This window comes from Thunnus maccoyii, chromosome 16 (genome assembly GCF_910596095.1).
Source record: "Thunnus maccoyii chromosome 16, fThuMac1.1, whole genome shotgun sequence".
Classification (NCBI taxonomy): Eukaryota; Metazoa; Chordata; class Actinopteri; order Scombriformes; family Scombridae; genus Thunnus; species Thunnus maccoyii.
In genome coordinates, this window is record NC_056548.1 from 722,765 (window position 1) to 746,714 (window position 23,950).

Sequence of the window (23,950 nt, forward strand, 5' to 3'; positions counted from 1 at the left end):
AGACCGCAGAAACACAACGACACAGTGAAACACACAATATGCAGCGAGAAAACAGAGACAGGACACAACCAGAGACAGAGACACAACTAGATGCAATGAGAGATAGAGACATAAAGACGTAATGTGAGACAAACACAACGAGACACAACCAGAGACAGAGACCAGATCCAGTAAGAAAATAAAACACAGTAATACAAAACAAGATATGAGACACAATAAGACAAAACGAGACAAAAAGAGATGCGACGAGATGAAACAAGATACGAGATCCAAAGTCACCCGATTGGACATAACACAGCGTAGCATAAAGAGACGCAAATAACATGATAAGACAAAAGACAAAGCGAGACGCAGCTGGATCCAATGAGACAAAACGAGATGCAACAAGACAAGAGATACACGGAGACACCATGAGATGCAACGAGACACAATGAGACAAAACAACATGCAAAGAGATGCAATATTACAAACCAACATGAAACAAGATGTAGGACACAATGAGACACCATGAGACAAAACAAGATGCAATTAGAAGAATCAAAATATGAGTTACAAAGTCACCTGATTGGACGTAGCATAGCATTAAGAGACTAAAATAACAGCAAGACAACGAGACACCATGAGACAAAACGACATGCCAAGGGATGCAATATCACAAGACACAAGATACACAGAGACACTGTGAGACAAAACGAGATGCAATTAGGAACAAACAACATACGAGATACAAAGTCACCTGATTAGACATGGTACACCATACAACTAAATGAGATGCAATGAAATCCATTGACACAAACCAAGACGCAACTAGATGATATTAGATGAAACAAGATGTAATGAAATGCAATGAGACATTACCAGATATGAGACACAGTGGGACAGTGTCCAAGACGATCTGAGACATGAGATGTTTCTGTCTGGACCAAACTGTTGGACTCGGGCTGATGATGAATGATGAAGGTCACAAGCTGAAACATGTTGGTTTAACCATAAAGTTGTTCTTTACACAAGTGTTGCTGCAGTTTGACCTTTTATATTTCACCGTGGAATGAGGTGAAGTTGTGCCATAAATCCCTCCACTGTTTCCAACTATTAGACAGACATGGACATGTTTCAGCCACGCTGCTGGTTTGGATAAATCCTTTGCAGTGAGATCAGACTCCACCGAGTCACAGAGCTGCGAGAAATATGCAGATAAAAAGATTTGACAGAGTCAGGAGTGTGCGGCGCAGCTTAACACAAATCTAAACATCTTGTGATCGGGCTGAGCGGCAGGGAGACGGGTTATTACTGGATGCCAACTGGGACAAAACCCTCGCAGCTCCAGGCTGTCAGGATTTGGGATTTGAGGTCAGAGGTAGCAGATGAACCCAGAACAATGAAACACTGATGTTAAAGTCCACATTTAATGAAGGATAAAAAGGTTAAGCACCAGTATTGGCATACAGACATTATATACACACACACATCAGTAACAGTCATTTACAGTTGCATATATGATCATTTACAAGAGTTCAATCAGTACCGCTGGATCAGTGAGAAGCAGCTTGTTGGTTAAACTTCAGGAGGAGTCAGGTTTGACTTTTGGTTGAAGGTTTTTGGCTGTTAAACACTCACACTGAAGTCTGACGTTTAAATATAAACTGTTTCAGACAGCAGAACAAATCTCAAAGTCACTGGAAACTTAGAGTAGCTGTGAACAGAAAGACATCATGTGACAGCTGAAAATGAGCTCTCTGTGGCTTTTAAAGCTCTGTAGGAGCTATTTATATCTGGAACACGTAAACTCTGGACCAGAATAGATGAATACAGTGAATTTAAAGAGCTCACAGAAAACTTATTTTAAGACATGAAACACCAACAGTGTGTTAGCATGATCCTGCTATCTGTCTGGATAAAAAGTACAATTAAAAAGAAAATGTTGACAGTTCCATCAGTTTCATCTCAGTGAGTCCAGTACTGTAGTTCCAGAACATGTTTAGCCTAGCTTTGCACAAAGACTGCAAGCAGGGGGAAACTGTCTCTCAACAATATTTCTATTTTAAATGCATATTTCAACACTGTTCAATAAACAACACACAACATGTAAATCCAAGAGACTTTGAGTTGTTTGAAGGTAGATTTTTTTGATGAAGCTAGGCTAACAGTTACCCCTGCTTCCACCTAAGCTAAGCTAAACATTTCCTTGTATAACAGCAACCATTACATCAGATATGCTAACTGTGTGTAAATACCATAAACCCAACACAATGTTTGTTATGCTTACCGTTTTCTATCTACCCTGACTAGCACTTTCCTCCTTTTTCAGTCTTCAGCTAAACACATTCTGGACCAATCTGATACCTATATCAATCTATCCTCCTGGCTCTGTATCTGTTCAATAAAAACTCTCTTCACTGTTGGTGCTTGGCCAGCAGTTTCCCCCTGTTTCCATGCTTTGCGCTAAGCTCCTGCTGTTAAACACATCTTGGTATGATACCTGTTAGCTAGAAACAGTTACCACAACATCAGTTATGCTAGCTGTTTGCAGCTAGCTAAGGTTATGGTAGCTGATGCTACCACAACATAATATCAACCATGTATCTTTAAACACCTGACAAAACACCTAATATATAATTGATTATACTAGCTGTTTAGCTACACTGGGAAGCAGTTTCCCTCTGCCTACAGTCTTTGTGCTAAGCTAGGCTAAACACGTCCTGGACCTATTTCTGCTGTGGATGCACGGAGATGAAACTGATATTCATCTGAAACATCTAAGCACAAGAGAATTTTACAAAATGTTGGGCTCTTCCTTCAACTGATAAAATTAACCTTGTAACTGACCTCCCTCCTGGTTTACAGTGAACATGGCTTTGGTGATTTGCAGGTGAGAAGACATCTCGGCTAAAACCAGGCTTAGTTCAGTATGTGTTTTTTAGACACATCAAGTTTACATGATTCTAGACTATATTTCAACCAGGAGCAGGTTTAATTAGGAACAAAAAACATGTTGTAATACAGACACTGATGTGCTGTTAACTGTTAAATCACCTTGTGGCTCCAAAACATCCATTATACTAAAAACTTTTACAAGGAAGCTTTCTGCTGGATGCAAAATCCAAAATGGTCCCCGCATACGGAGAAACACATTATCCTGCCACTGATTTTCACCCAACAGTGATGATACAAACTGTCATGAGCATCACTTAGCCTGGTTTTCACCTAAACATCTAAATGCTGGATTAATAGGTTACCGTAGCAACTCTGGTGTAAGTAAAAAGAAAGACACATCAGTGTATAAATGTTATATCAGCTGTGGTTCAGTACCATGTGTGGTATCCAATGTGTACCAAGCAAATATATTAGGTTCTTAAATAGCTTTCATCAAAAAAACAACTTAAATCATAACGGTCTAATAAAAAGAGAAGCATTTACAGATGTTTGGCCTGCCGTGTCGGTGCGCTACAGCCAAGGGCAACGTTAATGTGATAATAAATACAAAACAAGGCTACATACAAACAACAGATTAACACCGTTTGTCCTGTCTACTGACAGTTTGTCTCAAAGTGCAGGAAATAAGGAGAGCCGACCTGAACCCTCAACCCAACATCTGAAGAACCTTCTGGACAACTTTTAGTAAGAACCCTCTGGAAACATTATGTCTTCTGAGGAACCATCTGAAGAACTTTCCCAACAACTCTCTGAAAAACGTACTGCAGCCCCACTGCTACCAGAGACCAGACAACAAGGTCTCAGTATGCTTCAAACAAAGTGCCGTTCAACTTCCTTTTCCAATGCCAAATTCTGATAATCACGCCCACTTCATGAAGTGATTGGTCAGGTTGTAGAGGTATGAAAGTAGGCGGGGTCTGACCGTCTCTCTCTCGCTTTCTATTTTTATTCTTTACAAGTGCAACACCACAAATGTCTTCCAGGAGAGACTGTCTGGAAGTGAGCTCTGTTATCCACATTTTTACGATTCATGGGATCAAGTCTACAAAGCAGAGCTGGATTAATTATCGCCTCACCTCACACACACGTCACCCCAACCCATTTTACTCAGACTCCCAGAAAACAACCAATGTTTCTACACTTCAGTTAGTTTGTGATAATTTGATTAGATTATTGTTTTTAAGGATATGCAACACGTGAGCCGAATGTCAACTGAAGCATTAAAGGTATTAAAACCAGGTTTGACCAAGAGTCCTCCACAGATTGATCATTGCAGTCCTATAACCTCACTTCTCTCTAACTCCAAATCCCCAGATTTTTTTACTTTTCAAACTTGTAGTCTTCAGCCCCAGCACTGACTCAAGTGACTTGAGGCACAAAAGGCTTTATAGTACTTTTTTCACATATGCAGTAGCAGTCCCCACTTCGATGTGAAAATTGGTAAGAGTTAGAGAGGATCCACTTCAGGGAACTTCTGGTTTAAGATTTTAATTGTGCTTCAGTGGTGCATATTACCAAGCAAATTTCAAATTAATCAAATTGCCACAAAGTAATTGCCAAATTGTCACACAGACAACTTCGGGACGTGAGGTCCCTGAAGGTCTGGGGCCCCAGGGCATTGGTCTACCTTGCCTGGTTGGTAATCTAGTCTTGCTTAAAAACCACACAATAGACACAGACTTGTTGGAGAGACATCAGGGAGGCAGTGGGATGACAGAGGGCTTTTTACCTCGCCTAGTGTAGAAACACTATGACTTTAGATGTGGACAGACAACACAATGTGCCAATATTTTGTCTGAAGCACACTGAGACCTTGACTCCTCCTCTAAAGTCTTGCGGACAGCCGAGTTTACGTCGGCCGAGGCACTTGTTGGGCCAGGAAAGAGAAAGGGGAGAGAAGGAGGCCAATTTGATTGGCTAAATCCAAACTCCAAACCAAACTGTAGATTTCCAAAAAGCATCCAATGGTGTGTTTTTTCTCAGTGTGGGACGCTGGAGGTGGGATTCTTGTTAGAACCAGAAACAGAGATATAATATGATCAACATAGACATAACCATTGATTTTGAAGTACAGTATGACATTCAGAAAATCTAAAAAGTGTGCAAACATCTCTAAGTGATTCTTATCTACTGTTTGGGCCACCATGTTGATTTGATTTGCCTTAATGAACTTGGTATTAAAATTTGGACACATGAATTATATAGTGCCTTCCAGTGTTGTATTGTTAGTCGTGTTTACCAGCAGAGTCCATATGAACAACTCAGTGGTGCAGCTTTCTCACAAGTTAAATCACTTGGTCCTGAAGTTGCAACCTCAAATTTCCAGGTTGAAAATCAAAACCTCACATGATCAATGTGAAAACAACATTTGGTTGCCAATCAAGTGCTCTAACTCAGAGGAAAAATGTTGCTATTATTGTTACTGACAATAAAGAAGGTACACCAAAAAGATCCCTGCTTGTTCCCTTTTAGAGTGGTACTTTAATATCGTTTTAAGGAACACTAGAAGGGAAGGCAACAAAGACTGACTACCGCAACAGTGGTTGTTCAGATGGACCCCGCTGGAGAACATGGAAGGCTGAGTTTGAAGGCGCCAAATGAACCCTCCACCTAACAACTGAAGACTAAGATGCATCCTATGTAGAAGCCAGTAAATTAAGAAAAATGCCATAGCGATGTTTGTTTTCTTGTTGGGGATCAGCCTGGAAAAATGTCACACATGCTTTTACAAAGATGGATGACTGGTTTTGGTTCATCACTCGGGTAAAGAAGTTTGTGGTTGGTTTAAATGTCAAGTCTAGAAAAGTGTTTTTCCACCACATAAGTGTACCACGCAGATCCTGTCCTACCATAGTACCATCTCTTTGTTCATTAGGTTTGGTTCACAGTCGGGTTTGGTTCAGGTACACTGGAAGTGCATGGGTAAGGCACCCCAACAGATATGGCTCTAGCTAGTTTCGACTCACACGGTGGTCATGAGTTTGAGTGAGCCTGACCTGAACCTCAGGATCTTTTTCTTCAGGTTGTGAGAGGCCTTGATCTTGACAAAAGCCTTTGCCTGAGCTGGAGTCATTTCCTGCCTCGCTGCCCTGGTCCCAGCTGCCCCTAACTGGCTCCACCCTCTGCCCATCCCACCTGCCCCACCTCCAGCTCCACCTCCTCCACTCTCCTCAGTATCACTTGTTGTGGTGCTCTCCTCTATGTACTCCTCCTCGCTGGACTCACTGTCTCCGAAGCAGTTGGTGGTGTAGTTGGACCTGTCGTCCTCACTGGTGTCCACAATGGTGGAGTGAAAGAGAGACGCGCACTCAGCTGAATACTCTGAGTCACTTCCTGCCACGTAAGAGTACGGGCTGCTGAGCTGCTCAGCGGAGGGAAGGTACCCATTGGCTGCAGAATGATTCAGCAGCTCCTTTCTCTGCCGCCGCTGGGCACGCCTGAACGCCTCATCATAAGGGACCTCCATGATCGCACGTAACCGCCGGTAATCGTTTCGCTTGTACTTCGGTTTGGCAACCACTACAACCTGGTCGCGTCCGTGGTGATGGTGATGATGGGATTGACCATGATGATGGTGGTTGCCACCGTTGTGGTGGTGGTTTCCATGGTGATGTTGCCTGGAAACACCTGACCGCACACTGCTTAGTGTCGATGTGGCGTGTTTGTCCAGGACTCTGCCTTCTGGGATAGACGCAGGAAGTCGTTTTATTCTTGAGGAGGACGCTCCTGGCGCACCGCCAGCTGCTCTCCTGTAGACTTTAAGGTGGGTGGAGCTTCCATCTTCCAATATCCGGGACTTTTTTGAACTGGACCTGTGGTGAGATTTATCACCTCGCCTCTCTGTAGTCAGCTCATTGTGTTCAGAGGCCCGACTCTTCACCTTGACAACCTTGACATTCTTGCTGCCACCCTTGCAAAGTTTGACGTTTTGCCGCTGGGCGGGAATGTACTTGGCATTAACCATGTGACTCCCACCTCCTCCTCCTCCTTCGTCCTGACTCTGAGAGGAAGACCCGAGACTGGCGAGCTCCAACACTGACCTATCACCTGTCTCTGTCTGGCCGGTTTGGAGAGGCTTGGGGCTGTTCTTGGGAGCATCCGATTGTGTTTTGACAATAGGAGGTGATTTGAGGAGAGGGTCCTGGTCAGAAGGATAACATGGCTGCTTGGTTTCTTTGGGGCAGGAGTTAGCTTTGGGACTACCCAGCTCCCTGAAGTCTTTAGGCAGAGTTGCTGTAGACACGCCTGAGGGAGGAAGAAGCCCTTTGCTTTTCTTTTTCAACAGACTGTTCGTGCTTGTATGAATGTCCTTGTTGGTAACAGAACAGAGAGTTTGGATGCTGTTATTTAGAGGAGAGCCTGTTTGGTTTTGTGCAAAGTCACTGCTGTTAATCTTTAAACCATTTTGCACTGTGTCAACACCACTGCCATGGAAGCCATTTTGGGTTTCCTGCTCCTCACTTTTACTTTCCACAGAGCATTGCCTTTGCGGAGATGAGGTGGCAGCACCTTCTGCTGCCCAGGAGGGTTTGATTTCAGATCCCCTCAGAGTCCCTAAACCAGAACCATAACTGGGACCAGTCACCTGCCTCACACAGAGGCTGGCCTGCCTCAGGATGCTCTTTGACGGATCTGTGCTGATACTGGTCCTGGGTTTGCTGGTCCTGACGGGCTGGGCCCTCCTCTGCAGCAGACTATAGATGTAGCTGTCCAGACGCTTTTGGGAAGGGGTTTGGGAGGAGGATGAGGGGGGCGGCCAGGAGGAGCTTTGAGGTACAAGAGGAACTGAAACAGGAACAGGAAGTGGGGAGGATTCAGGTTTGAGTGTTTCGCCACCAGCCTCCCCGCTTTTCAGAATCCCTTCGTCTCTGCTGTGACCTCCATTCCCCAACATCTGCAGGAAGATGGAGCTCTGCACAGCCACAGCGTGCAGCGGGCTTGGGTACCGGTACACATCACTGCCATTTCGGGCCAACAGGTCACAATGGTACTTGGATTGGGTGTCACATGAGGCCACTGAGGAGACTGGGTCCAATGTGGGGGGGTGAGGAGCCGAGAGGGAGCGCCGGACGGTACCAGTAGAAGACGAGTCATCAAAAAGTCCTCCAACCAGACCGTCACACTCAAAACAGCTGGCCAGCTCATCTGGAGGGAGAAACAGAAAGTATTTCACATCAGGAAACGGCCAGACACAGCTGCAGATTTTAGAGATTCACAGTTGTTATTTTTGGCTGTCGGATGACTTATACATGACAGTGAAGGAGTGCAGAGCTGCTGTAAGCCAGACTGCTGAACATTTCACAGTTTCAAACATAAACAAACTGAATGGATCTGAGTTTATTTCATGAAGAAGTTTCCTAATGTTAACATCTGACAGGAAGTTAACTTAGATCAGAGCTGTTTCCTAGCAAAGCAGTTCTGATGAAATGGTCTGTTGAATGTGGTAATGACTGTGTTTGGTTAGGCAGTGGATGGAGCGTATAAGCATTAGTAAGTGGAAAATTCTTTCTGTGAGGCTGTGTGCTGTGGCATGTTAACTCTTCATATTCACCACTGTTCCTGGATATGAAATGAAATTTGTACAATGTCGGAATTTAGCTGCATACCCCTTCAAAGATAGAGGAGGCTTGGGGGGGGGGGGGGGGGACTGCAAGCACAATTTAAATCAAATTTACTGTATGTGCATTCATGCAAATGTCAGCTAATACGCTAAGCAGTTAACATCAGTGTATCAAGGCTACAAGCAGGCCAAGAAAAGCTAACAGGGTGAAAATGTAGCAGGGATAGCAAGAAGGGGTTCTCCAACATCAGCTAACAAGGCCCAATGCTAACAGGATTAGCAAAAGCAAATTATGTTGATCTAACATTAGCTAACAGGGTACAAAGCTAACATAGCATTATGTTGCACCCTAGAAAAAAAGAATACAACTGACAAAAGGTTGCTTTGGATTTATGTTTACATTGTAAATGTGTCATATATGAAACAGACTTTGTGTTCATTTCTTAGGTGAGATACCAACAGTTTTACAGCTAGCAGCTAGCTTAAGAGGGCACTAATCATAACCAGTAAAATTTCTTGGTTTCCCCAACTCTCGTCCCTCATTCTGTCATTTCTCTATTGTTAAATCTTTGATAAAGCTATAACAGTGCCCCCAGAAGAATTAGGACACATTGACATTTGTGGATCATGGATGTGGAGGAAACCAAATTATGATGACATAAATAATAATAATAAATTTTCAGGGGAGCTTTGCTGAATGCTGAACAATTGATCATTTAACTTTGTTTAAATCAGGAAGGTTCCATCTCCTAATATGAAGGACTGTGGAAAGTAAACCTCAGGACATTTGTTTTTACAAAGACTGATTTGTCATTTTCTTGTCCATTAAAAGTCTGCAGTGTAACATGATGTACAGACAACCATCACTGATCACTGAGATACTGAAGAAAACTTAAACATGTGATGATTCTCAGGCAGGTTCTGCAGCCTCTTTTTTCTCTGGTTTCTAAGTGGATTTAAGGACAGATTTATGGTTTGTTGGCAATGCTCATCAGTGATTATGATAGAGTGAGTGTAAGTCACAATGAATGTGTGGTCCGGTCACTGTATCAACCTTCCTCACGACAGACATTAAGACATGTGATAGCAGGAGGAACACAGGTGGAACTAATAACATTCATGATGTGTCCCGGTACAGAGTCAGCATTAGTAGCCAGAATTATTATTATTAGTTATAGTACCAGTGTTTTTCCTGCTATGACACGTGAATCGAAGCTGGACTATGACCAGCTTTCACTTTCCTGGTCACATCAGATTTGATCTGTTTTAACGGTGACTGTGACGCCCTACAGATGCCTGAGGAGGACAATGAAGGAATAGTTATTTTTGTGTCTGGTCATTTACATGATGCATATCTCAGAGTTTATATTTACAGACTGGACAAAACTACACAGAAAAACAAACTAATTATAAGAGAAAAAAGTAGCAGCTGAGACATGCAGACCAGAGTTTATCCTCCCTGTGAAGGATTTAATGATGCGTTCAGTCTCACTGCAAATATGATCGTATCAGAGTCATGTGACCTCAGTGTGTTTTGGGTGTGTTCACACTTCTTATCCAACACACACACACGTTAGTGCCAAGTATGAACAGAGCTGCAGCCTGCAGCAGCTTCACTGGATCCTCATCAGACTGTGAGCCGACATTTACGTCATGTGACTCAGACTGCAGCTGACAGCCTGTTGACCAGCAGACTGGCGTCCTATCAAAATGCTAACGAACGTGTGTGTGTGTGTGTGTGTGTGTGTGTGTGAGGTGTTAGCAGGATGGTATGTGATGGTATGAGGTGTGACAGTTTGAGCCTTCATCAGTGAAACAGCCTCCAGATGTTTCCCGATCTCCAAACAAACAACAACAAGAAACTAAAAAAAAAAACCTCACACACACACACACACACACACACAGGTTTGTACTTCCACACTTGTGATGACCCTCATTTACATGATGCATTCCTGAGCCTCTCAGACTACGTCTACACTAAGTTGGGAAAAAATCCAAAAAAAGCTGTTTTTGTGCAAAACCGACCTGCGTCCACAGCAGGAGTCTGAGCAGACAAGCAGACGAGCAAGTCAAGCCACAGAAAACCAGTGAAGAAGAAGAAGCAGTAAACTGTTTCTGTCTCCGCAGCGGCTTCCTGACATTTAGTTTTTATTGTGAGCAGATTAAAGTTTGAGCAGAGAAAGGTGGTAGATAACTATGTTTAACTCTAGACAGGCTGTCAAAGGGAGAACTGAGTCTGTTCTCTCTGTACAAACTACAACACCAAGCCGGCGTTTCCACATTTACACACTTTATGGAAAGATTTTTTTAGGGGAGATAAAGAGGTGTTTTAGTTTTGGATGGAGGCTCAGTGTGGACATGATCTGAGTCTAAAGTTCATCACAACTAAACACTGAACCCCTCCAACTAAAATATTTGGCCCGTGTAACAAAAGCTGAAGTTTTGTTTGAAGTTTTATAGTTCTAATCTAATTTTTTACGACTCCTCATAAATCTACAGTAGATAATGATCAAGCATAAACCGACTTTTATCCTCAACTAAACCTCCTTCTAACCTGAACTCTAAAACTAACGGATGTTTTCACTCCGTCAGTTATTATTACTGCTAATTTGCTGCATTTTCCTTTTGGTTCGGTTTAGTTTCACACAGCGACGAGGGAGCTGTCTCTCTGCTCACCGGTCAGATATCGAGCATCTTCTGGGACATCTGGGTCAAACTGTCACTGAGGGAAACACACGTAAAGCAGCAACGCTTCCTGCAGTCGAGTCGGATCACATTCATACCGCAAACAAACCGTAGCTGAGATGGTTTGTAACCTGGACCGAGACCATCTCCTCAACAAGGTCACCTGAGTGTGATCGATGTGATCACACCTGCCAAACGAAACACTGCAGAGTTCAATTCAACCAAACTGAACAAGGAAAAACGCTCCAAGTCTGAATCTTCAAACTGTCCTTTGAAGATCTGTTACCAAAGTGAGGATCAACCAAAATGTCCTCAAAATGTCCTCAAAATGTCCTCAAAATATCCTCAAAATGTCCTCAAAATATCCTCAAAATGTCCTCAAAATGTCCTCAAAATATCCTCAAAATATCCTCAAAATGTCCTCAAAATGTCCTCAAAATATCCTCAAAATGTCCTCAAAATGTCCTCAAAATATCCTCAAAATGTCCTCAAAATATCCTCAAAATATCCTCAAAATGTCCTCAAATGTCCTCACCTCCAAGGTCTAAAACTGACGTTTGGTCTCCACAAAGATAAACACACACACGTACTTTTATCTTTCTGTATTTGAGGTTCCTCACTGACATCATGAATCATCTCCAGCCTCTAAACCAAACCTTTATCAATTAATCTACAATAACGACCTGCTGTAAAGATTAAAAATGTAAACACACACTGATCAAATCAACGAGTGTGTGTGTGTGTGTGTCTGTGTGTGTGTGTCTGTGTGTGTGTGCGTGTGTGTGTGTGTGTAAAGTGACCAAAAGGAACAACGCAGCCACATGTGACATCAAACAGCAGAGGTGATGAAGGAGAAGGATGAGGAAGAGGAGGAGTCTTTCTGTCTATGTGGTGATGTCAGAGGTCAAACAGCTGACGGTACCTGAGGTCGGGAGGCGTCCGTCAGCGTCAGCCGTCGAGCAGAAACACTCGCTGAAGACGGAGTTAGAGGAGTTGGAGAGAGAGCCGGATGCTCCGTCGCTCAGCTCGTAGAAACCTGACGGACAGATTCAAGTTTGACACTTTAAACACTTTATTAAAACTTTAAATCAACGATTAGAGATCAGATCAGAGATTAAAACAATAAAGCTTCACATTAACCTTTACTAATCTTTCATGCACATAATCAATAAGTGATAATCGACATATAACGATATGTATTTTCTCCGGTACCTGAGCTGGGTCGGCTGTCCGTCTCCAGCTGGTCATGTGACGCCTCGGTGTCCAGTCGCAGGTCGCTGATCTGTCGGTCGAGCTCCTGTAACTGAGTGATGAGGCCGGCGTCTCTCCTGCGCAGACAGTTCTGATGGAAACAACAAACGCCGTCAGTCACATTCTCCTCCTCCTCTGTGTTCCTGCTTCCTGTTTGTTGCTTTCTAATGAAAATCCCTCAATCCATGTTTTCCAGACATGAGTCCTGATCCCATCGAGGACCAGAGAGGAGACACGAACCTGACAGAGGAACTCAGCAGATCTGTTTACAGAGCAGCATTCAAAGTGTTTGACACCGGAAATTTAAAACCAATAAAAGAGTGAATGAAGGCGGATATTAAAATGACTGAACGCTCTTATAAAGCTGTAGAACAGACTTCACCTCCTCTGGCTTCCTGTTCACACATGAATAAAGATGAAGGAATAAAAGATGTTACTGCAGGAACAAAGAGACGTTTCTCAGAAACCTTTTTCACATGTGGAACAACAACATGTCTGGCTTCATCTGCTCGGTTCAACACTGAGTCCACATGTTGAACTTTACCAACACACAGCAGCTCATCTTACACACAAACACACACACAACAACACACGTGTCAATCAGACACACTGAGATAAAAACACAACAACAGGAAGCACATGACGATCTTTATTACATCACTGTTTTATTGTGTTTATGTAGTTTAATGGTTGATAGTGTATAAATGTGTATATAGTGTAAATACAGTCAGATGTGTAGCTCTCTATAGAACGTACTACAGTGTATCTACAGGGACCAGTCTTTCAGTGGGCTTTATTTCTGACAGCACGTCTTGTTTTTTGGTTGAATGTTGTTTCAGTGTGGTTATGATCCTTATGAATACATGTTAGTGTTTGAAGTGAGGATGTAAACATGTCAAATGTTTTGTTGTTTGTTTGTGTTTGATTCAAGACATTTGAAGGCAGTAAAAGTACATAAGTATTATGAGCTTGATGTAGTTAAAGTATTGCAGTAAAATTACATAAGTATTATGAGCTTGATGTAGTTAAAGTACTGCAGTAAAAGTACATAAGTATTATGAGCTTGATGTAGTTAAAGTATTACAGTAAAAGTACATAAGTATTATGAGCTTGATGTAGTTAAAGTATTGCAGTAAAATTACATAAGTATTATGAGCTTGATGTAGTTAAAGTACTGCAGTAAAAGTACATAAGTATTATGAGCTTGGTGTAGTTAAAGTACTGCAGTAAAAGTACATAAGTATTATGAGCTTGGTGTAGTTAAAGTATTGCAGTAAAAGTACATAAGTATTATGAGCTTGATGTAGTTAAAGTATTGCAGTAAAAGTACATAAGTATTATGAGCTTGATGTAGTTAAAGTATTGCAGTAAAAGTACATAAGTATTATGAGCTTGATGTAGTTAAAGTATTGCAGTAAAAGTACATAAGTATTATGAGCTTGATGTAGTTAAAGTATTGCAGTAAAAGTACATAAGTATTATGAGCTTGATGTAGTTAAAGTATTGCAGTAAAAGTACATAAGTATTATGAGCTTGATGTAGTTAAAGTATTGCAGTAAAAGTAGTGGTTTGGTCCCTCTGACTGATATATTATTATATATGACATCATTAGATTATTAATAGTGAAGCATCAGTGTTAGAGCAGCATGTTACTGTTGTAGCTGCTGGAGGTGGAGCTAGTTTACACTACTTTATATACAGTTAGCTAGTTTATCAAGACAGGTGGCAATTAGTTTTCTCTAAATCGACCAATCGATTAATCAATAACTTATTGCTGCTGTGGTCTTTATGTTCATCTGACAGACTCGAGTTCAGACTGACGCGTTCAAAGTGTTACAGAAATATTTCAGCTCCAACTAAAGTCTTTTATATAAAAGTGACTCCTTTGAGACGAACATGTTAAAGTGACGGATGAACGTCAGCAGCTGCAGGTCTGAGAGGAAGCAGACGTTTAAAGAACTCTGAGAGAGACGCAGTATTTGTTCTGAAACAGCTGATTCAAGTCTGGATCTGCTGCCTGTTGATGCAAAGAGAGCGTTTTGTTTTTCATGTAGACCAGAGATGAGAACATCGGCTCACGCAGATATGATGTCGGGAACATAAATGGCTCACTGATTGTGCAATCAGACAGTGATGGATATCAGCGCCACACAAGCCAAACTGTGAGCCACGTAGCTCTCAGTGTGAAATCCGACTATAAAACTTTCTCTTCACTTTCCTGAGGGGAAACCTTTCCTGCAGACTTATATTGTATAACAAAATACATAAAACATGTGGCAAAAATAAAAGCTCAAACTGTGACGAATGCTAAAATTTAACTCTGACAAGATCTTTGTCCCTAAATACAAACTTCGCTCCCTTCACTCTGAACATAAAGTCAACCACAAAAAGTCTGTAAGTGTGTTTCCATCAGAGCTGCAACATTAATCAATCAACAGAAAATTAGTCAGCAACTACTCCAATAATCTATTATTCATTTCCATCCAATGTTCTCTGGTTTCAGCTTCTTCAATGTGATGATTTGGTGCAAACTGAGTATCTTCACATCTTGGACTGAAGCAAACTGAGGACGTCACTGTGGCCTCTGAGAAACTGTGAATGAATAGTTTTACTATTTTTTAATATTTCATCAATGAATTGAGAAAATAATCTACATTTTAAAGTTACACATAAAAAACATGAGTGAAAACACTGGAAACTGGGGGAAAAAAGTCAAATTATCTCAAAAAAGTGTTTTACCTCACACGACTAGTCAACCAGTCAGGATCTACTGTGGGAAATCTCACATTGAGTGAATAGTAGAGGACCCAGAATAGAGCCCTGTGGGACACCTTTACTAACCTTTACTAACCTTTACTGACCTTTACTGACCTTTAATAACCTTTATTAACCTTTACTGACCTTTAATAACCCTTATTAACCTTTACTGACCTTTACTAAACTTTACTAAACTTTACTAACCTTTACTAACCTTTACTGACCTTTACTAACCTTTACTAAACTTTACTAACCTTTCCTAACCTTTACTGACCTTTACTGGCCTTTAATAACCTTTATTAACCTTTACTAGCCTTTACTAAACTTTACTAACCTTTACTAACCTTAACTGACCTTTACTAACCTTTAATAACCTTTACTAACCTTTAATAACCTTTACTGACCTTTATTAACCTTAACTGACCTTCATTAACATTAACTAACCTTTATTAACCTTAACTGACCTTCATTAACCTTTACTAACCTTTATTAACCTTTTTTAACCTTCATTAACCTTTACTAACCTTAACTGACTTTTACTGACCTTTATTAAGCTTTACTAATCTGTATTAACCTTTACTAACCTTTATTAACCTTTATTAACCTTTACTAACCTTTATTAACCTTTACTAACCTTTACTAACCTTTATTAACCTTTACTAACCTTTACTAACCTTTATTAACCTTTACTAACCTTTATTAACCTTTACCAACCTTTACTAACCTTTATTAACCTTTACTAACCTTTATTAACCTTTGCTAATCTTTACTAACCTTTACTAACCTTTACTAACCTTTATTAACCTTTACTAACCTTTATTAACCTTTACTAATCTTTACTAACCTTTACTAACCTTTATTAACCTTTACCAACCTTTACTAACCTTTATTAACCTTTACTAACCTTTATTAACCTTTACCAACCTTTACTAACCTTTATTAACCTTTACTAATCTTTACTAATCTTTACTAACCTTTACTAACCTTTACTACCCTTTACTAACCTTTATTAACCTTTACTAATCTTTACTAACCTTTACGAACCTTTACTGACCTTTACTAATCTTTACTAATCTTTACTAACCTTTACTAACCTTTACTACCCTTTATTAACCTTTACTAACCTTTATTAACCTTTACCAACCTTTACTAACCTTTACTACCCTTTACTAACCTTTATTAACCTTTACTAACCTTTATTAACCTTTACCAACCTTTACCAACCTTTACTAACCTTTACTAACCTTTACGAACCTTTACTGACCTTTACTAACTGACCTTCAGAGCTCTTTATTTGGAAAACCACAGCAGAGCTCTTCCTGACAGATGAAGTGTGTTTCCATTCACCTGTTTTTATGCTCATTTTTAATTTGCACATAAAACAATTTGAAAAAAAGTGTCTATATTTGTAAAAAAAAAAAAAAAAAAAGTTTCCCGTTGAGTCGTAACAGCAGCTGTGTGGATAAAGATCAAATGTAAACAGACTGAGTGAATAAATGATGACGTAAACAGAAATGTTATATTTCCATCATGTTTTCCATTGTTTGAGCTTTGACTGCTGCTGTTTTAATGACATCAGAGACATTTTGAAAGCTTGAGTCAGTCTGTATATTCGCGGCCTGCAGATATCACTGACACGTCTGTCATTTTATCTGTGAGAGCTGCCGGCAGGAATAACGGCGAGGGACAGACATCTTAAAAAAAGCCGATCCACCGACAGCAGACAACTGCCTTCAGATTATTAAAAGAATGAAATATGATCCACACATTAAAAGCTTAAAAATATTTATTTCAGGAGAGACTGAAAGTCTAGTCAGTGTGTTTATGATGTGAACAAGTTATTTGTGTTAGAGCTACATGTTAAAAACATGCTGACATGTGCACAATAAGGCCTCTAATGACAGCAGAGCAGCAACAGACACATATGGAAGATTTGAAATGCCTAAATACAAACAAATAGATAAACAACACATATAGTGAAATACAATAAACACTTTTATATGTATTTTCTTTTTTTATATGTGCGTTTGCAGCGTCATAATGAAATGAAAAACACATTATATGACAATAATTTAACTTTCTGTCTTTAAAAACAGAAAACTGTGTTTCATTGTGACATGAAGTTTCCATTTAGACATTTAAAATCTTTCAAACGTATCATGTAAACAGTCTGTTGCTTTTCTCCTCACAGTAGAGGCTTTATTGTGCACATGTAAATATGTGATATGAATAACCAAATGCTTCTCTCTCTCTCTCTCTCTCTCTCTCTCTATATGTATATATATATATATATATATACATATATATATATATATACGTATATATATATATACGTATATATATATATATATATATAAACAAAGTAGAGCTGGGGCTGAATGTCTTTCATTATGCAAGTATTTGATCATAATCTGAAGTACATTTGAAAATGAAACACAGGGTGAAGCTAATCAGCTGATACAAACAGCGGTATGCTCCTTTAAAAACTCTCAATGACTCGCTGACACGCTGCTGCTTATTTCAGACACACACACACACACACACACACACACACACACACATACACACACACACACACACACACACCCTCCCCCTCCTCAGATGGAAAACATGCGGGTTATGCAGCGCTGCTCGCAGGTCATGTGCTGCATTCCTGCAACTGAGCTGCAGAGGAACAGAAACACACTGCTGCATGATCACCAATACATGATCAATACATGACCATTAATTACTATTAATACATAATCACTGACACATGATCATTTGTCTAAACCAAAAATCAAAGAGAGACAGTTCAGACCAGATCACTCTCATTGATCCTCCTCACACTGGCTGCCAGTATGTTTTACTATTGATCATAACACCTTATTGATTACCTATCAGGCTCTGTGCTGCTTGTAGCCAGAACTGGAAAGTAACTAAGTACTTTACTTGAGTATTTCCATGTGATGCTACTTTCTACATTTCAGAGGGAAATATTGTACTTTCTACTCCACTACATTTATTTGACAGCTTTAGTTACTTTTCAGATGAAGATTTGACACAATGGATAATATAACAAGCTTTTAAAATACAACACATTGTTAAAGATGAAACCAGTGGTTTCCAACCTTTTTGTCTTTTGACGTCTTACAAAAAGCAGTGTGTAGTCGGGGTCACATTTCACATGTCTATGAGTTGTTAACAGCTCCACCAAATAGTGATTTTTCCCTCTAAACTTCTCACATGCTTTCATTTCAATAAATGTTCAAATGATCCAATATTTCAGCAAAAATCAAAGATTAGAGAAAAAGTCCAAAAACTGAAAACAGATTTGTGTATCAGAACTTTGTTTTTTCTTCTTTCCTCTCCCATTAATCATCTCACCACCCCTCAGATTTATCTGCTGACCCTTTGGAGGGCCCCGACCCCTAGGTTGGGAACCACTGGACTAAACTAGCTAACTGTATATAAAGTAGTGTAAACTAGCTCCACCTCCAGCAGCTACAACAGTAACATGCTGCTCTAACACTGATGCTTCACTATTAATAATCTAATGATGTCATATATAATAATATATCAGTCAGACGGACCAAACCACTACTTTTACTGCAATACTTTAACTACATCAAGCTCATAATACTTATGTACTTTTACTGCAATACTTTAACTACATCAAGCTCATAATACTTATGTACTTTTACTGCAATACTTTAACTACATCAAGCTCATAATACTTATGTACTTTTACTGCAATACTTTAACTACATCAAGCTCATAATACTTATGTACTTTTACTGCAATACTTTAACTACATCAAGCTCATAATACTTATGTACTTTTACTTGTAATGGAGTATTTTTCCGTTGCTGTATTGGTACTTTTATTGCAGTAAAGTATCTGAGTACTTGCTGCTGGGATGTGAGGGTCTGGGTCTGGGTCTGGGTCTGGGTCTGGGTCTGGGTCTGGGTTTGGGTCTGGGTCTGGGTCTGGGGGGCTTCAGACTGCATCACGTCCTCACGAGTACAGAAGAAGACGCGTGAGCGAGCAGCAGCTGCTCTGTGGAATGAGCAACATGTTCAGACACAAAGTGACGCCCGTCCAGCTGTTTGACCTGTCAATCAACCAGACGACAGCAGGACTCAGGCCCCGCCCACCGAAGGCTACAGCTGGGCTCCAACAGGAAGTGAGGTCACACACACACACACACACACACACACTTCCTGTCTCAGGCTGAAGAGGTGTTTATTTATTTAGACTGACCTCTGACCTCTCTGAGCTCTACAGGTCAGACGGTTTATAACAGACGCCTCACAACAGCACTGGTTTATCTCTGAGATCCTTTAAACATCATCTACGTTTCCTTCATAGAAACCAGTTCATAGAAACCAGTTCATAGAAACCAGTTTCAGCTGCTCTTCGTTCATCATCGGCTCCTAAAAACCAGCTTTCACTACTGCTGACGTGCAGAGCAGCCATCTTGGATTTTGAGGTCGGGGTTTGTGAGGTTCTAGGCATTCTGGGTAAAATTCCAGACTGGAAACTCAGAAGCTGCGACTTCCCAGTTGAAATAGAACGCACCATTACTTCCTAATGGTTTCTATTTATTTTTTATTTTATAAGAACTAAAGCTTGTTATCATCTATTTTACTCTTTTTAAACTGACATGTCACAGTTTGTTATTGATTATTAATAACTTTTGTATCTGTTGAATGTCGTCTGCACATCGATGTGCACAAGAGACAAAACATATATATATATATATATGTATATATGATGTGTTGCTGCTGTATTGATCCAGACTGGGTCACATCTGAACCCAGTCCTTCTTATGTGTATGTGCGGTTCAGTCACGTGTTTTCTGATCTTTATGATTTGTTTGTTTTGTTTTGGTTTTATTGAGCAGTGTGGTTTTAAACTGTTGTGTATTTTATTGTTTCCGCAGGAAGACCAGCAACCAGGAAGCAGTTTGGATCCAAATAAAAAATAAAAATCTGAAGCTTGAGAGGAACCAGCAGCCTGAGAGGATTCATGGCCTCACGCTGTTTTAATAAAAGGAGACAGAAGAAGACAGTCAGCAGAGTCGTGTCTAAATACTGAACTCATGATCCAGGTTGTCATATGTTCACGTCTCTGCTGGGAAACAACGTCCTCGGCGTGTAATGCGAGGCAGCAGCCGTCTGATTAACCTCGAGGAGCGATGCACAAATGTTTTCATGAGTCCTCAGCTGAAGGTTTAAAATCATCCGCTGCCCAACAGGAGGCGGAACTGTGCAGCGACGCGCCATTAAAGACAGAGAAGAAGAAGACTGTTAACAGCTCAGGATTCAAAAATCAGCTCAGTTAATGTTTTATGAGGAAGGAAATGTGTTCAATATGTCTGACGGAGCTCGAGGATGAGTTTTATTGAGAAACATTAAATGTAAACAGGAAACAGTCCCGACTGATTATCTGCATTTAAAACGACTTCAAGACAAGAAATTACTGCTCCGTCAAAATGTTTATTTATAATTTGGAAGTAAAGTTGGGAGTGAATTCAAAGTGGACATTTAGCTGTTAGCTTGATCTGTAGCGTACGGTACAATGTCTTGAATATCCAAAGCTAGTAGCTTAGCTCGCTAACTGGCTAACGGCTGCTACCTCGCTGGTTCGGAACAGTCGCACGAGATTGCGTAGTTGTTGCATTTACACTTGTGTTTAACGTGGTCGCGGTGCGTCTCTGGTTCCACTGATCGGATCATATCATAGATCCACTTTAAATACAAGCAGAGGATTTAAACGTCTGTAATTATTACTGAACTACGAGCCTCAAACAGGCGACGCTGATGTTGGTCAACAGACCAGAAACAGCTTCAATTTCATGACAATCCAATCCAAGACCAGGACCAGGACCAGGACCAGGACCAAGACCTGGACCAGGACCAGGACCAAGACCTGGACCAAGACCGGGACCTGGACCTGGACCAGGACCAGGACCGGGACCAGGACCAAGACCGGGACCTGGACCGGGACCAGGACCTGGACCGGGACCAGGACCTGGACCAGTCTCTATGTGTTTCCTCTGCAGACAGTTTTCTGTGAGTCTGTTTGTGTCTCAGCTGCTCCGTCAGAGCTGAAAGTTGATCTGCAGAGTTTCCAGCAGCTCACAGGAATCTCCATTTGTTAGTGTGGAGGGAGGGGGGGGGGGGGGGGGGGGGAGTGTTGAGGGAGGGGGGAGTTATGTGGAGGGAGGGAGGGGGGGAGGCAGGGGGGGAGGGAGGGGGGGGGGTCACAGCTAATCTGCTCCAGATTCAGGTTTAGAGCTGCAGCTGCAGGACGGACAGCGTCCAAAAACACAAAGAGAAATGTGTCCCGGAAACTCTGAAAACAGTCGACTCCGTCCTCCAAGAAGAAGAAGAAAAAGAAGAAGAAGAAGAAGAAGAAGAAGAAGAAAAAGAAGAAGAAGTAGAAAAGGAAGAGTCACTCTTCTACCAGTGAAGGTTTTGAAGAGAACAAACAGAGATCAGGTTTCCTTCAACAACACGTCCTGTCTGGAAAAACATGAAGAGGAGCTGAAGTCTGTGAAACTCATGATTCAATCCTCCAAAACACAAAGCAGCTGCTGGAGCTGCTGGAGCTGCTGGAGCTGCTGGAGCTGCTGGAGCTGCTGGAGCTGCTGGAGCTGCTGGAGGTGTCACAGTGACTCCAGACAACATGAATGTAAAAGTCTGAAATAACAGTGAAGTTAGAGGGTCATGTGAGCGAGTCACTGAAGCTCCTCTCTGCTGTGTGATTTCACACCGAGGAGACTTCAAAGCTCTCACGCCGACACGCCGACGTGTTAAAAGTTGCACTTGAACGCAGCACAGACACCACAGCTGACAGTCAGCTGACCACCGGTGAGACATGAGAGGAAATATGTCGCCGGCTCACATTTCATCTGAACGTCTCAAACATGTGTAACAAAGACCAGCGATCAGAACGTCTCCTCTGCAGGAGAGAAATATGATGATTCATGCTGATATTCATCATATTTGCTGTTTACACGCCGTCTAACGTCTCCAGGTGGTTTCAGTAAAGACGTCTGCTCTCAGACAAACACCTGAACTACATTAAAACAGTCAAATCTCTTCTTCTTCTTCGTGTCTCTTTCCTGTCAGACAACATCTGGCGAGGACGGCCAGCCGGCTGATAGCGTCACTATTTACGGTCCGACGTCGTCCGACAGAATCAACACCAACGCAGGTTAATGACAACAGCTGTGCTGCGTTAAAGCGCTGCTTGTTTTGCAGGTTTGTATCATGTTTTTGCTCCTGATTGCAGCACATGTTCACGTCTTACAGTTATATAACATTAAAATATATTTATGAGCAGTGTGATGGAGTTTTCCTTCATTTATATGATTATCTATGCTGTTCATTCTTCATTGTTTCCTTTAGAGAGCTGCAACCATTAGTCGATTCATCGATTAGTTGCCAACTATTAAATTAATCATCAAACATTTTGAGTTTTAAAGCTTCTGGAAATTTAGCTTGAAATAGTAAAAATGCATAAACGATATTAAAGTTGAGTCTCATTAAACATCCACAAAACTCTGAGTGAAAATAAACTTTGATCACTTTTAGAAAAGCTGGTTCAGACACTGTGGAGGCGTGATGACATCACGTTTGATTGACAGCTCACTTTCAGCTCAAGGACTATTTTATTTTTTCTAAACGTTTTGCTGTCGTGGAAACCAGCAGATCAAATGGACCCTACCTGCTTAGAAAGCTCGACTAATCGACTGACTAGCAAACCAGGTTAGCATCTGTGTTTTTATTTAACTATAGAGTACCGCGCTAACGCTTTTAGCATTCTCCATTCACATACATGAAGCCGTTAGCATAGCTGGAGACTCTGACAGGATGCAGCAACAAAACCCAGAAGAAAAAGTCCAAATTCTCTGATTGCAGCTCGTTAGATGTGAATATTTTCTGGTTTCTTTCGTCTCTCTGACAGTAAACTGAAGATCTTTGAGTCGTGTGTCATGTGATCACGTCGTCTTTAGGAAACACTGATCAACATTTTTCATCATTTTCTGATGGATCAATCAATTAATCTAGATTAATCAATAATGAAAACAATCATTAATTGCAGCTTGAACAAGAGAATTTTGGGAAAATGACTCAAAACGATTAATCGATTATGAAAATAGTTGAAGATTCATTTTCTGTTGATCAGCTGATCGTTGCAACTCAGATCCACAAACTGGATCATGAAACAACACTGACATCAGTCTGAGATTCTCTCCGAGCTGCTTCAGGCCACGTCGGCTCATCACGCCTCGTTAATTGAAAGCGGGTGTTTAGATTTCACACACACACACACACACACACACACACACACACACACACACACACACAATCCCAGCATCCTCTCTGAGCTGCAGGGGATCAGACTGGAGAGTTAATTTCGGTCAAACACAACCTCCCCCTTCACCTCCTCATCATCCTCACCCCCCCCCCCCCCCCCCCCCCCCCCAGCCAACACACACACACACACACACACACACATCCATGACATCATCGCCTTTACAGGAATCAGGATGTTTATTATCTGACACACAAATTCTTTCTTATTAAAGGAAAATTACACAAGAACTGACTGGATGTGACATCACAGACTAATACCTGAGGTTAATATTTGTTTACATTTATTAATCATAAATTATTTCCCTTCTGTTTCACTTGATTTTAATCTCCATTTAAAGTTCTTATTAAAAATGAAGGTGTTCCTCAGGGATCTGCTTTCGGTCCTTTGCTGTTT

The 23,950-nt window shown here is 41.1% G+C and overlaps 1 protein-coding gene across 1 annotated transcript in view; it reads right to left on the reverse strand.

Moving 5' to 3' along the window:
- Nucleotides 1-1,392: 1,392 nt before the first annotated feature.
- Nucleotides 1,393-23,950, reverse strand: part of dact1 (dishevelled-binding antagonist of beta-catenin 1) — a 24,065-nt gene continuing 1,507 nt past the window's right edge. The window contains exons 2-4 of the mRNA XM_042389051.1: nt 12,392-12,521; nt 12,102-12,215; nt 1,393-8,079 (exon numbers count right to left, since the gene is read on the reverse strand). Coding sequence (XP_042244985.1) covers nt 5,897-8,079; nt 12,102-12,215; nt 12,392-12,521 — 2,427 coding nt within the window. The 3' untranslated portion in view covers nt 1,393-5,896. The remainder of the gene's footprint in view (nt 8,080-12,101; nt 12,216-12,391; nt 12,522-23,950) is intronic.